Below are 14,416 nucleotides of genomic sequence, written 5' to 3'. Positions count from 1 at the left end.
TATTCTTACATGCAACAAAGAAATATATAATGGGCTTTTCTTCTAGATAAATTAAACTTTCTTTGCTGGTTTTAGAATTGCCCATAGGAGAAAGTACTGTGGAATAAGATAGTATCCTGACCAAGTGTCCTGAAGAAATGACATTATGAGCCTGTAATCTGCTTATACCTTTATGGTAATCTTTGTGTGAATTTTTCCTTTGATGATTTTACTATGTACTTGTGTAACTCTTGATAAAATTTCAAAATGTTTTATGGTTAGTGCTTTTTTCAATGTATCATTTTCTTCTGATTTGACAGACATAAGTAGTTCTGATTTTATTTTTATTTACATATTGAAATACCCAAGCAAGTAGATGAGGTACTACTTGAAAGTGAATGTTGTGCACATTTCATTCCTAAATAAAATATGCATCACACCATTCAGGGAGCTGTTGTGCTTGAATGGGTTACCTTTATATTTTTAATTAAAAAACAACTGTAAAACCGTTTTTTTGAAATAAAATTATTTAGACTGTCTAGGGTATTTCCAAAAGCTGTCTTCTCCTTTGGCAATTGAAAATTGGTATCTGTTTCATATATGGAAATTAGAAGTTCTATAGAAGGATATGAACTGTCCAATGGTTTATGCCATGTTCCTCTAACCTACTCTAAGTATTATTAAAGAAAGCTGTGTAAATCCCATTCTGATCAGTTTAATTACTCAGCTGTCCTCTACTTTCAGTATGAAAACTGTGTGGACTTTCTTTGGAGAGTTGCACGTGCTTATGGAGATATGTTTGAGATGACTGCTGATACTGAGGAGAAGAAGAAATATGTTTCTGATGGTAAATACATAAAAAGTGTTTGTGTATAATGTCACGTGAATGTGGTGAAACATTATTTGAGCTTCAGTACATTTTTCCAATCCAGTAAATGTGAGCGTTTTTACTGTAATAAAAACGTTTTGCACAAAAAAATGCAACCTTACCTAGCTTCAGTCCAGTCTTTCCTAATCGCAAAGATCTGAAATTGGTGCAGAAGTATTGCTGGACATGACTGAAGGCTGTTGGCTCTGGATGGTGCCTTAAAATCCTTTATTTTGATAAGAATCAGATGGAAAGAGGATGTGCTGACAACATCTGTCTTCTTTAAAGGAAGGTTTGTTTTTCTGCTTTTCTGAGGCAAAGGAGCACTCCTACAAACGAGCAGCCTCTTTTGTGGTGGTGGTAGGGGTAAAACAGTGAATCTGGAAACACCGTCCACAAGAAACATAAGTTAGGTGTGACAACTGAAGATGTTGCTTCCAGTCTTCTCTCCCCATCTATCCTTTTTGACAACTTAGCCTTAACAGGCTTCTGATTTTCTTCTTCATAGGTCTTTTTTTTTTTTTCCTGTTGTTGCTTTTAAAAGCGTCTTCCCCCCCCTCCCCCCCCCCTTTTTTTTTTCCTGTCTAGTTGTATTTTACATTTACAGTAAAAAGTTTACAGTTTACATTTCCTTTTTTATTTTGGACCTTCCCTTGATTGCAATAAAGCCTACTTCTTTTCTACCTGTGTCACCCTACTCAAGTCTGTTTGACACATTGTTCTTATGGTAATCCTTTTTGCCTGTATCTGAGAATGTCTCTCTCTCTCCTTTATTTATGCATTTCCTCTCCTTTTTTTTGCTGCAGCAAATTAAGGTTATGTAAGTATATTCACAACATTCAGGTTGTTTTATCTTTTGTGACTATTTTCACGTATTTAATTACTTATTTATTTTCCTGTCAACAGTGACACCATCACTGAAAAAGCAATTTTGACTGCCCTTTGTCATCCTTGAAGGCAGTGTCATGCTTGTGGGCTGTCATTACGTATTCTATAACTAACCTTAGCTTGTCCAAGTTCCCCATCCCTATCCTTTTATCATCTAAATGCTCATGAAGACTTGTGCTATCTTAACTACTTAATTGATACTCTCTTTGCTTTAGTAGCAGCTTAGCTTCTTTGTACGTAAGTTGCATATTGCTGTGAAGATTATGACACAAACTATGTTACAACAGTGAACTCTGTTATTGTATCCTTTGCCTTTACCAGTAACTAGATGTCACCTGTTTCAGGAAGATAATGGCATAGCAAAAGACAGGGAGAGAAGGAATGATGTTTGGACTTAGGTGTTGAGTAATCAGCCTTGGCTGTCTCATTCTCACAAAGTGCTGGGTGGCGGCAGCCTTTTTTCTCTGTTTTTGGAAGTAGTGCAGAGGGATTGAGGCTGCGGGGGAGCTGGCAGTAGTTTTGTGTTTTTCTTCATTCCACTAGGTTGGAGGATTGTGTATGCTGCTCTTTGTTTTTATGCAGTTAACTAGTAATACAGAAATGTCAGTGTGGTTTAATTGGTTGCAGCTGAGATCTTGCAAACTGTAAGCATCTCTTCTGAACATCGTACTGGGTGTGTGGGTTTGATCAAGCCACCTACTGTCATCTTTATTCAGTTAGAAGTGGAACCTAATGAAGGTCTTTACTGGAAATGAAATTTAACTAGTTCATTCTGTACCCAAGGCAGAAAACAGCTCTGCTGTGTTTTTTTTTTTTGTTTGTTTGTTTGTTTCTTTCTTTCTTTCTTTTTTTTTTTCCCTGACAGGTGCTTCTCTAGCCTGCTTTTAAGGGAATTCTATCTTACAAACACAGCCACCTTCAACAGTCTCGTCTAATCCTTCCCTCATTTAGTTGCATCTGAATTAATGAAATGAACTAAGAGAAAATACAAAACAGCAACGATTTTATATATATATTTATATATATAAATAAAATGGGGGGAGAACACTATATATGTATGTAAATGATGTAAAGCCATGATTGTCAATCTATATGTTTGTAAGAAGCAATTTATTTGCAGCTAGAGTATATCTGATTTCTTGGTTCTTGAGCGTTGCCTAAGATGTGGAAGAGTACAATGAATCCTTTAACATATTGTGTTCCTTTTATAGGAAAGGATAAAGCTGAAAAGGCTGTCCAGCTGGATGCCAGCAGTGCTGAGAGTCACCAGTGGTAAGTTTGAGAAAGTGATTTTTATTTTTTTTTGTAGTTATATATATTTTCAAATTCAGCAAAAAGACGGCTGTCTTTTGGCTATAAATAGTGCCCACAGCAAGTTGTATTTATCGTGCTGGAGTTGGACAGCAATTTGATAAAATATTCATTAATAGTTTTATGGAAGTCAATTACTGTCAGTTTTAGCTAAAAAATTACATTGAAGTATTTTGTGAAGCAGTTGTTATAGCATGTTAAACAGCTTACCAACCATACTTTAGTAAGTACTATGAAATCGAGGTGTAAATATTTTGCTTAAATAAGCGTATGACTGCTCAGAGAAACCATAGCTTTCTATTAATTTTCCTTTCTCAACAGTTTTCAAAATAGCATCCTTCAGTCTCATATTGTCTTTACATTTACAAAAAGTAAGCACCCTCCCAAAATTTTGATAATCTAAACTCCAATAATTAAAAAAGTGACAGCATTGTGGAAGTTTGAAATAATTTGTCAGTTTTTGTTCTATCATGTCATCTTCCTCTAAGCCTTGCACTTGGATTAATTTCATAGACCTTGCCAGAAATTAACAATCTTTTTGCAAATTGAATAGTTTTTTTTTATCCAATCAATGTTATCAGGTAGAAGGTAATTCTGCTGAGTTCTAACCAGTAATTCCTCACGTTGCTCTTTTGCTAGTCAATTTTATTGAATTTCTGATTTCTTTTCTAATGCTCTTAGCTTTTCCTTTCCAGCTTAATTAAGAACATAGAAATCAAGCTGGATTTCTATGGATTTCTATTTTATCAAGCTATGATAAAATTAATTAAGAACATAGAAATCAATTTTATCATTGTGCTTATAGGTTGGGAACTTGCTTATCTTTCAGATATCTAAACCCTATCCCAGGCTTCCTTTGCTGTCTAAAAAGAAGTAGCCATTTCTGAAGTGCAGTCCATCTGAGTTCATTTTACCCATCTGAGTTAGGGTGAGATTAATTTTTCCTCAGGCTCAGTTGACTACTTCTCCATTGCCAATAAAGGGAGCACATGTCGGCTAGCTCAAGTTTAGATATGTGATTAGATACAGATGATTTCATTTAATTAGGTGACTCTCCGGTTTGGTCTCTCGCTCCTCTGGATCTTCAAAGATGGCTATGTTATTCTTCCCGCCTGTGTTCCTGTGAGCATTGCCATATTTCTATGATTTTTGTTTCCCTTTTAGTTTATAGCAATTAGCGATCAAAACACCCACTTTGTAATAATGGGGTGCTGGAAGTGGTGTGCTGTGGGAATCTTGGCTAAGCTTCACTGTCACAGAAATTTGCATTTACTTTTTCCAGTCTCTTGGAAGTAATGGTGACGCCTGTCTGGAGGTGAAACCTAGGCCCCAGGTGTTTGTAATGTGGCAGTTTACGGTAAAAAACTGTTGCTTTTGGACTTACCCACCTGCCTCTTAATGCCAATCAGCTGGAGGTTGCAACTCTGGTGGCAAAATTAACAGCAAATAGGATCATCTGAGCATCACTCCTCAATTCAAGGTGATTTGAAGCCCCTGTAGCTAGAGCACCTGCTGAAAGCAATTTGCAGCCATGTCTGGTGTTTGCCTGATCACAGTCATAGTCACTTCTTCGGATAATGCTGGTGTACCCCTCTCAGCTAAAGCTGGGCCTATAAACTATCACAAATCACACACATGCACGACTGCCCATTCCCCCCCACTAGCCTGTGAAACCAACAGAATCTTGTAGTGTAAATTCTAGTGGCAGAAACTATGTTGACAAAAGCTTGCACGCTATTTGGGCAGATGTAGGTGGTCTGCTGGACTTCAGATGCGAGATCCTGTACTGGCAGGCACATCTAGCAAGGGAAGAGTTATGAGTGTAAGGAGATGTGGTCAAAGAGTTAGCTGAGAAAGCCAATTTGAGAGTTTTAAGTAGAGAATTTCATGTTTTGTAAGCTACTGCTTCTTGTTACAAGCAACGGATTTTTGTAGGGTTTGCAGTTGCCATACTTCTTGTATGTGGGTTGCAAATAAATGTGAGGGTTTTATCACTTACTGAACTGGTGGCTTTCTAGAGATATAGATGGACACAACAGATTTGAATAGCTTGGTATAATTATATTTTTCCACATTATTTTATCTGTTTATTTTTCTTTTCTGAAGTCTTTCTAACTTGATGCATAGTAAGTATAGTGCACCATGCTGCTCCAGCTGAAGCACTGAATGTAGTGAACTTCCCTGTTGATATGATCCAGAAAGACAGTTGAATGTTGCTTTCTAGCCTGGCAACTCTTAGGCTGGGGTCCTCTTCTGCTGTGCTGCTACCTAACCAGCAGTGGGCTTGTTTTGTAACTGTGCACTTATTTTTTTCTTCCTTGGTGTAGTACTTTCCACAAGTTGCATAGATTTCATGTTGATTATAGATCATTTCTCTGGTTTACTGAGGATGATCTCCCATTTGGGATGCAAATACTTGTGTCCAATTTGCAGTCTTATTTTTGAAGGATTTTTTTTTCCTATTTTTTATAAAGCATTGATTTCATTACTGAAATTACTGGAAGATAATTCACCCAGGATGAGACTCTATGGAACACCTTTAACAATGCTCAGGTTCACATGAACCTTGTTCTGTAGTTGTCTACAGGTGATTTAATCTAAACAGTATTTCCATAATTAGGTTGAGAGATGTCATACAGGACAAACTCAGTGGGTATAGTGAGGTCTATATTCCCTGCGTTGCTTTCCTTTAATATACTAAACTGGTTTACCTTTTCAGGAAAAAAAAACAAGGTGGTTTTCTTTGATAATGTGTGTTCAGGACAAACTTGTGTTAACTGCTATGTGTACCTCTACACTTAAGGAAAAAAAACATCCAAGAATGTTTTCAGATTAGGCTGGCTTGTCTGTAACCTCTGTCCTGTCTTTCTCTTTCACTTTCAAAATAGCAACTGTTCTTCCCTTTTCCTTTCTCCTGGGACCTTCCCCATTACCCGGAAGAACTTGGTTGTCAGCTGTATGTCAGATCTGCTTTGGCTGGGTCCGGCAGATGCAAATTTATGCAGTTTATCTTAACAGTGTTTTACATGTTAATTGCCATGAACAGGAAAGAAGAGTTCAGGGAGTCCTTTCTGTATAAACTGGGCTCTCAAAGTTGCGTGCAAACAGAATTCTGCTTAAAATCATAAATAGCCAAGATAGTGTGTGAACAGAAGAGCAAAATACAATTAAGGCATGAAGAAATAAGATGTGAGAGTAATACGAAATCTGTAATTAAAAATGATAAGAGAAAAGCATAATGAAAAATATATAAAATATTAGGATTGCTAACAGGCAGTCACTTAGGGAAGAAGTGTGTACCAGTTTTACCCAAGTTCACAGTTGAAGTGCACTACCCAGTTCCAGGTTGGCGTGTAACTGTATTCCTTATGCATGCCTACATTTGAGTAAAGGACTTCTCCTACCCTTTGGGAGGATGGAGAGTTATATGATAGACCACTTGGTATTTGACAATGCCAGGATATTTGTGTGACACGACATACATCACATGTGATTTTTTGGGCCCTGTACCCTTCTGTGCCGGCAGCTGGGAGTGATGGGACACCCTATGGCATCTCCAGCAGCAGTAGGCAGAGCAGTCCAGGCAGGGATTCTGTGAATTGAACAGGGGCTCTATCAACTATAATTGGAGATCAGATACACGGCGAGAACTTGGTCTGGCTGCAGATGAGCATGAGGAAAAACAGCACTGTCTCAGACCAAAATTCTTCCTTTTCATCTCACTGCTGTTGTAAAAGTTTGTAAAGTTATATAAGGTAATGGAAGAACCTAGTAAATAATTTTAGCTTGTGTAAGGTAAGTCCATCAATTTGTCAGACGGATTTTTTTCACTTTTTATGTAAGATTACCTGTTTTGGTATTAGCTGCTGGTGATGAAGCTGGCTTTCTGAGCTTGCCTACGGAAAGATCTGGTTGATTTTTACTAATCTGCACTTTATCTTTCCTGAGGGGTTTTGATATTTCCTATCAACACAGCTGAGGTTTTAACGCATGTTTGGTATAGCTGCTATCTACATTGTTCACTCATGCATTACTTCTAATGTTGTCTTAAACTGTTTAATAAATGAGTAAGGATTAAAGGATAGGCCTGTTCTTTTCCTGGTCATATTCCCAGCTCTCTACTTACGGTTAACCTGGGGAAGAGCGATATAAGCCAAGAGGAAATTGATTTCAACCATGTTGGTTTCATCTCTCGTTTTGTTTTCTGGTTATGAATTGTTAAATACTTTCCTTTGTGGTCCTTTTCCTTCTGCTATATTTATAGAACCTCTTCTTATTACTTCATATTTCTCTTGCAAGTTGCAATTCAGTTTGTACTGAGGATTTCTGATGTAGATCTTCAGTTGTTTGTTTGTTATTCTTTAATACCCAACCAATAAGGGTAATACTAGCTTAGATGTGTGTGTATTTCTAATTTTAGGGCCAATTCCTTTTTGATTTTCAATGGAGAACATTTCACTGGAACTGAATTAGTCTTTACAACTGCTTCTTGCCTTTCCTCTGCATCAGAAAGGGTCATTTGCAGCTGCACCGTTGAATATTTTTTCACAATAACACTTTGATAGAACTTTATATAATCTGGCACTCTTTTTACAGTTTAGCAAAGAGCAGGGCAATAGGCCTCTCAAAGTTTCTTTTGGAAGCTTATCCCTGTTTCTTGAAAGCTCTGTTTACAGCATAAATAAAATATGTTTTGGTCACACCCTGACTGACATAACTGTTCAGTAAAGCCCTAGTGCAGATGAGAGTTATACTGGCAAAAACATCTCTTTTCCAGAGCAGGGTTTTTCTTGTGCTGTGCAACTGCTAGGAGCTGTCTGGGAAGTAAAATGTAATTTTTATCTGCAGCACTAGAACTTTGGGGAATGATTTTGTCGGCAGACTCTTGCTCATGTAGGCCTCGAGTTCAGTTGTCGTGTCTTACACGCAACGCAATCACACTTCATGCTGCGGTTGCCAGTCAGATCACTAAACCTGTTTTGAATGGTCAATTCTAAAAAACTTTAATAAATAGAAACACTGGAAAATAAAACCATAGCCGTAACCTTTTATTATTTGTTTGATCACCCCTGAAGAGATGGGGAATAACTACTGTGCATGGCTTGCTGATTTGTGCAGCCTGCATTGATCATTATGAGTTGTGAAAGAACCTGCCTGCAAAAGTTGCCATAGGCCAGTTGCAGGTCACGGTGTTTTCCCCACGTCTCAAAAGAAGTGGGTCAGCGATTCCCAAATGGTAACTGTGAACCCTCGCAGTTCATCTTGGACCATGGACCATCGTTATACTCACGTTTTTAACTGGAAGTACAACAAGGATGATTCAGTACTGTAGTTACTTCAGATGGCAGTGCTTTACGGTTTTACAATTACACAAAGCACAAAATATAAACACATGTTAGTAGTATACAAACTTAAGTTCTTCTGCAAAACATGAGTTTTTCGTTTTGTTTTGTTCAAGATTTTGGTCCAGAAAGCTTCTCTGCTGTTACCCAGGGCCCTGCACCTCTTTTTTTTTAATTTTTTTTTATTTATTATTTATTTATTTATTTTTTTCTCAAGAGGCATTGTTACAGTTTTTGCAAAGAACTGAGAGGTTCCTAGATGCAGACAGTTTTCATGCCATTTACTTAGAAAAACCATTTGGTGCACTACATTTTGGTTTGTTTGCCACAAACGAACTTAGTACTACAGTTAAGTTCAGGTTACTCTGTAGATCTTACCTGCTGATAGGAGCTGTATAGCACATGTGTTTCATTTAGACCAGAATGAAATTCTCAAGCGAAAACCGAGTAATTTTAAGTGAAGACTCCTCCTGAACCACAGTTGCCCCCAAGACCTTTCATGCCATGTACTATTAGTAATAGAATTATAACAGATAATTTGTAGGGCTCAATGACAGAAAAGTAGTTTTCTAGTGAAATAAAACTTGTAAAAGAACATTTTGTAGGTTATTGTCATACTACTGACTTAAAATGAAATCTATACCAGGTATCTAACTGTGTTTACTTGTAACCTTCTCTCCTGAGTTATCCCTTATTTAAAGTGACTTTTGAACTGTAGCAGAGACAGATAAATTACAAGCTATAAGCGTCTGTTTCTATTATACAGTCTTACTTTTCAGGAGTTGATACCTGGACCAGAAATACTGCTCTCAGTCAAACTTCCTGTAACAAAGTTTCAGGTTAGTAGTTATTTGTCTTGTATTAGCTTTATGAGAAGACCAAAAACTAGTTTTACAGCAATCTTTGTTCTTAATTATGCTTAATCTTAATAAATTATCCTTAAATTACTTATTATTTCAGAAAAAAAATAATCAAACATAAAAGGACAAATTTAGAAGCCATTTCTGCAAATGTGTAACTTGTTCTATAGTAAGTGGATCAGAGAGATGTGTATCTCTGGTTAAAGAGCACTTAAGTTAGATAATGGTGGAAGGTCACCTGTAAGGACTATGTGGTTGCAGGGGATAGTGATTAGGTAAGTCATTTTTTGAGCAAAATAAAAGAACCCACAATCTAGTGAGGATTTTTTTTCCTTTCCATAGAACAAGTCACTGCAATGTTTCTGTTCAGAAATGTTGCAGTGCCTCAGGATGTTTTTGGTCCTTCCTCCCAAGTTCTTTGTCTACTCATGTTTTTATTTTTTGTGGTGTGGATTTTCCTCTTTGTGGAGGGGAGATAGCAGATGTTGACACTTGCATGACAGGAGCGCTTCACAGAGGGCTTCAGATAGTACTGCTGTGATGCGTCCCCTGGGACAAGGTTCTTGAAACAGCAATGCAGCAAGTTCAAAGGAGGTAGGTTTGAATTGTGAAAACATCTATTTACTAGAAGCTTTTTTGCCAGAATGGTCACAGGGAAAATAATACTGGCAACCAAGTGGTCCCTTACTACCTTTCTGTCAAGGGCAGTCGTTGTGTTGCTATCTGTGAAAGCTATCATTTCACTATGTTTCCAGATTTGTCAGGACTATACCTGGCTAATTTTTTTAAGGTCATATTTGCAGCTTTAAGGACTACTAATGTCTGTTACAAAAATAAAATCTTAACTTTTTGGAACGCAATTTGGTTGTGGGTTCTACCGCCTCAGAAATGCAACTATGGCATATGTTTTCTACTGATGAACTTCTATGAATGTCCCTTAGCAGCAGCATGTTTTCTTCTTTTGATTTATTATGTTAGAATTTATTAAGCCAGAATTCTTCAATGACCTTACTTTAATGTTTTGTTTTGTTCTTGTTTTCTACCAAAATATGGCTATGGTTTTCATGGAAGTGTCATCTATGCAAGTGTATGCTACATGTGATGTTTTCCTGGAGCTCAGCTTCAGTGCTCTGGTAATTTTTTAATATGAAAACTATTTTTCTGCCAATTTCTACAACGTAGAATGCATTCCAAGTTGTAAAAACAAAACCAACTAAAAATAAAAAATAAAAAAGTCAACACCCAACAACCCAAATCCTGAACACTTCACTTTGCACCTTGGCACATTTTACTTTGTCCATTGGCAGTCTTTCACATTCTTAGCCGCTACTTCTGTACCCTCACCCCCATGAGGGGGGTGATAGCAAACTGATGCTTTATTTTTCCTTTGAATCTTAATAGCTATACTTTTATAATGATGCATCATTGTAGCAAAGTGATACAACTTGAAGAATTGATAACTCTGATCTCCAAGAGTAATGCAACAGGAGTCGTAAGCAGCGATATAAGTTGCAAAAATCTCCCTACAATTCAATAGGAATTGATATCTCGTTGACATCAGATTAAAAAGAAAGCTTTGGGGTCTGGCTGCATTGCAGTCTGTGAAATATGTGTGCGAGGGGATTGAAGGCCAAGTAGTAAAATGGGATTTGGAGTGTCCTAACGTGGCTTAATTCTGACTGGAGGCTTTAAATCTTTTCTGTATATCCGTCTCATATGGGATGGATAAACTGTGGTTGCCAGAACCTAGCTGTTGGTATCATCTCTCTGAATTTGTGGTTTTAAAAATCATGTTGCTTGCGAGCATTCTTGATGTAAAAACTTGCTGGATCTACCTGCTGCTCTTCTTTTTGCAGCAGGTATGCCCCTCACAGTCTTATCTTGTTGGAATATGTATAGAAATTCTGGAACACCAGAAGGGATAACATGAATTCCCCTTGATCTGGGGAAAAAATAATAATAATTGAGCTTTAATTGTGAATGATTAAACTGCATATAAATATTTTATCTGTATTAATGAACTTACATGGCCATCTACGTTACGTTTATTTTGATGAATTTCTGTGGCCGTTTGTTGACATTATCCAGGGGTAACATTAGCAGTTAGATCACTTCTTTTCAGTGCTAGCATTGCATAGCTTTTTATTTCTCTCTGAGAAGACAGCATAGTAGTATTTTAATCCTGATTTTCACAGAGCATAACTAAGCAGCGGTTGCGAGGAAAAAACAGGAAAACTTGCTTGTAAAAGATACATTTCACTCATTTCTTAAGCTATTTAATCATTATTATGTGATTTTTATTTATTTTTCTTCCTGTAGTTCTTATAATAGCGGACAAAATGATTTTTAAAAAAAAAAAAAAAAAAAAAAAGCTAAAATCCCTAGGGCTTTCAGTTGCTGGATGTTTCCACGTGTGGCCACCAGATGGAGCAGGGCGCTGAAGAAGACCGAGGAGCTCAGCAGCTCGCTCAGCTGCGGGGTGAGGATCTGGGCAGCAGCAGCACTGCTGCTCTGCCTTGCGAGGAGCTGTGCCATGGACCTGGCAAGACGATTTCTGGATTGAATTAAAAAAACGAATGGAAGTGTATTTAGCTAGGTCCTCCCGAGTTTGTGCTGATCATTTTCTTAATACTCCTGTCTGGATCAGTGAGAATGAAGTTTGCTTTCTTATGCTTCTTTTGTAAAACTTTAAAATCATTTCAAACATCTAAGAATTCTTTCCAGTTAAAACCTAAATTAAATAATAATAATAATTAAAAAAAAAAAAAACACAGATCTTTTCTTCCTCTCCCAGAAATGAGCGTCTGAAATGCCGTCAAATTTTAAATCAAATTAACAGATTTATGCCAATTTCTTTTTTTGTATAGCCCCGTTCAAAAGTGTAAAATAGAGACAAAAAGAAAGTTAATACAGAAAGATGTTCTCATTTTTTCCTTGGAGGGGAAAAAAAAAAAGCTTTCAAGTTAGTAGGTCAGCTTATTTTTTCATTCATTGAAAATTTCACTGTGATTTCCCTCCCCGGCGATTTTAGCTGTAAGTAGAAGTTTTTCTTTGAACTGGTTTAGACTCTTTCTTGTCACGCACAGACAGGGAAATACTGCAAGGTGCTGGATTAGCTTGTTCGCTTTTCATTGTTTTCTTTTGTAGCAGCAATCCGTTTAGCTATGGTATGCTGAGTTTATCAGATTAGCACTTAATGAGTAAAGGGAATAGGGGAAACGTTGCCTGAGTTACTGAAGCCTAATAAAGGTTTCCGTGCCTTCCCCCTCTTTCTAAATACCTGAACTTTCCTGACCCCCCCCCTTGCTTTTTCTCTCCCTCCCAGCTCTTTCCCATAGGAAATACGCTCCCCATGCAGATTTAACTGTCAGAAGTAGTGCTGCCATGTGCTGGATTTTGTTCTGTGCTTGCTGGTCACAACTTACATCCTGCTCAGCAGTGTTTGGCAGGCTGTTCAGAGCTCTTACAAATTCAACTACTCATTATTCTGACTTTCATGCCTTACCTGGAAACGCTTGCAGACTAAAAATGCAATAACCTATAGTGTGGGTATTCCTAAATTAAAACCATTAGGTATGACTGTATGCAAAGCAATTATTTATTTAGTTGTGATAACGGTGATATTTTAATTAGAATTCATTGGAGCTTGAATAATTACATTATATAAAGAAATTCAAGAAAGCTGAGGTTTAGTAATGCTTAAAAACTGTGTGCACCGTATGGATTGCGGCTCTGTTAGCATCATTAACTTAACAAGCTTCTTGCACAACTCTCCTGTTTTTCTTTGTACTTCAACTCTTTTTCCCTTTTTTAAGATTATTCTTTGTTTTAATTCAATATTACATTGCGAAATTTTTAATACAAAAGTAAAATTCTGAAAAAAGAAAACATCTGTATTGGTTTATACTACTTAAATATATCTTAGGTGGTTCTTTTAGTGTTGTACAGAAATCTAAAATTATCTTAACAGCAATGAAAATAGGCCCAAGAAATGTGGGACTGACATACATGGGAGAGCTGCCTTATGATCAGGAGCTTCTGTAGTTATTGAAGTAATAAGGACAAAGCAATAAAAGTTGAAATGAAGCATCAACAAGTCAACAGTGTTGCTTATTAAATAACTTTCTACACAGAGGCATCTCTGAAAATATTTTCAGTTTTATCTGCTTAACAATTAGACCATTTTTTAACAGAAATAACCTTACATTTCTTTTATCTCTGGTCACAGTACACAACTTTGGAAATTAAAACAAAACAAACAAACAAAAAAACAACCTTAGCAATATACAGCTAGTAATGGCAGACGGGACTTTCTAAGAGCAAAACGTATTGTATGCTTTTTAAATAATTTTAACAATATTAAAAGAATGCTAGAGGCTCAGAAAGGCACAGAGATGCTTGAGAAGGGTAGAAGATGACTGTATGATTTTTGAGGCTTGTGTGGCTTGCTGCTGAGCCCGCCTCAAGGATTTACCCTCCTGGGTGAGGTACCGTTCCCAGATGTTGTCACATCATGTTGAACACCAGATGGTGTTCCCGTTCCCAGAGTGTCACAGTCTGCAGCACGATGTGTCCAGTTAAGCTTTTGTCAATGCTGGTGCTGTGTGGAAATATTGGAGGAAAAATCCCTGTTTTTTCACTTCATTGACAGTGTCATTTAAGCTTCTTGTTTCCATTATTTGTTTTGTATTGTTTTGTTGTCTGCTCCTGAATATGTACAGTTCATGCCAAACTTCTATCCAGCTGTCAAGGTGGAAGAAAAACAGTCGTTAATCTGTGAACTAGGTATTGAAATATTTTGTAATTTGATTCAAAGGTTTATTTAAATCACAAAAAGTATGTGTGTGTGTTTTTCTTTTCCCCTCTCAGGTTTGCAATTATGTGTGGCTATATGTCTCAGTTTGAAAGTGTACAAAACAAAATCAGGAATGGTTATCTCTTTAAGGTATGTTTTTGTAGGCTTTTGGTGCTTTGTTTAAGCTATTCCTTTAACTTATTTCCTTATATAGTGTCAAAGAAATTTTTCCAACATGGTAATTCAGCCTCACAGGTTTATTTTGGTGTCGATGTTAAAGTGAAGTTATTTTTACGTATGCAAACAGATTATATGCTTTCAAAAAATAAAAAAAAATATGTAGGATTCTGGGAGGAACATCAAGATTTCTGTT

At 36.9% G+C, this 14,416-nt stretch overlaps 1 protein-coding gene across 1 annotated transcript in view; it reads left to right on the top strand.

The window, feature by feature from the left end:
- Positions 1-14,416, top strand: part of RMDN2 (regulator of microtubule dynamics 2) — a 45,883-nt gene that overhangs the window by 9,083 nt on the left and 22,384 nt on the right. Inside the window, exons 4-6 of the mRNA XM_084285004.1 lie at positions 724-826; positions 2,947-3,007; positions 14,118-14,193. Coding sequence (XP_084141130.1) covers positions 724-826; positions 2,947-3,007; positions 14,118-14,193 — 240 coding nt within the window. The remainder of the gene's footprint in view (positions 1-723; positions 827-2,946; positions 3,008-14,117; positions 14,194-14,416) is intronic.

This window comes from Netta rufina, assembly GCF_964035555.1.
Source record: "Netta rufina genome assembly, chromosome: 3".
Taxonomy (NCBI): domain Eukaryota; kingdom Metazoa; phylum Chordata; class Aves; order Anseriformes; family Anatidae; genus Netta; species Netta rufina.
Note: the sequence above shows the minus strand (reverse complement) of the source record. Positions and strands in the feature narration are given on the sequence as shown.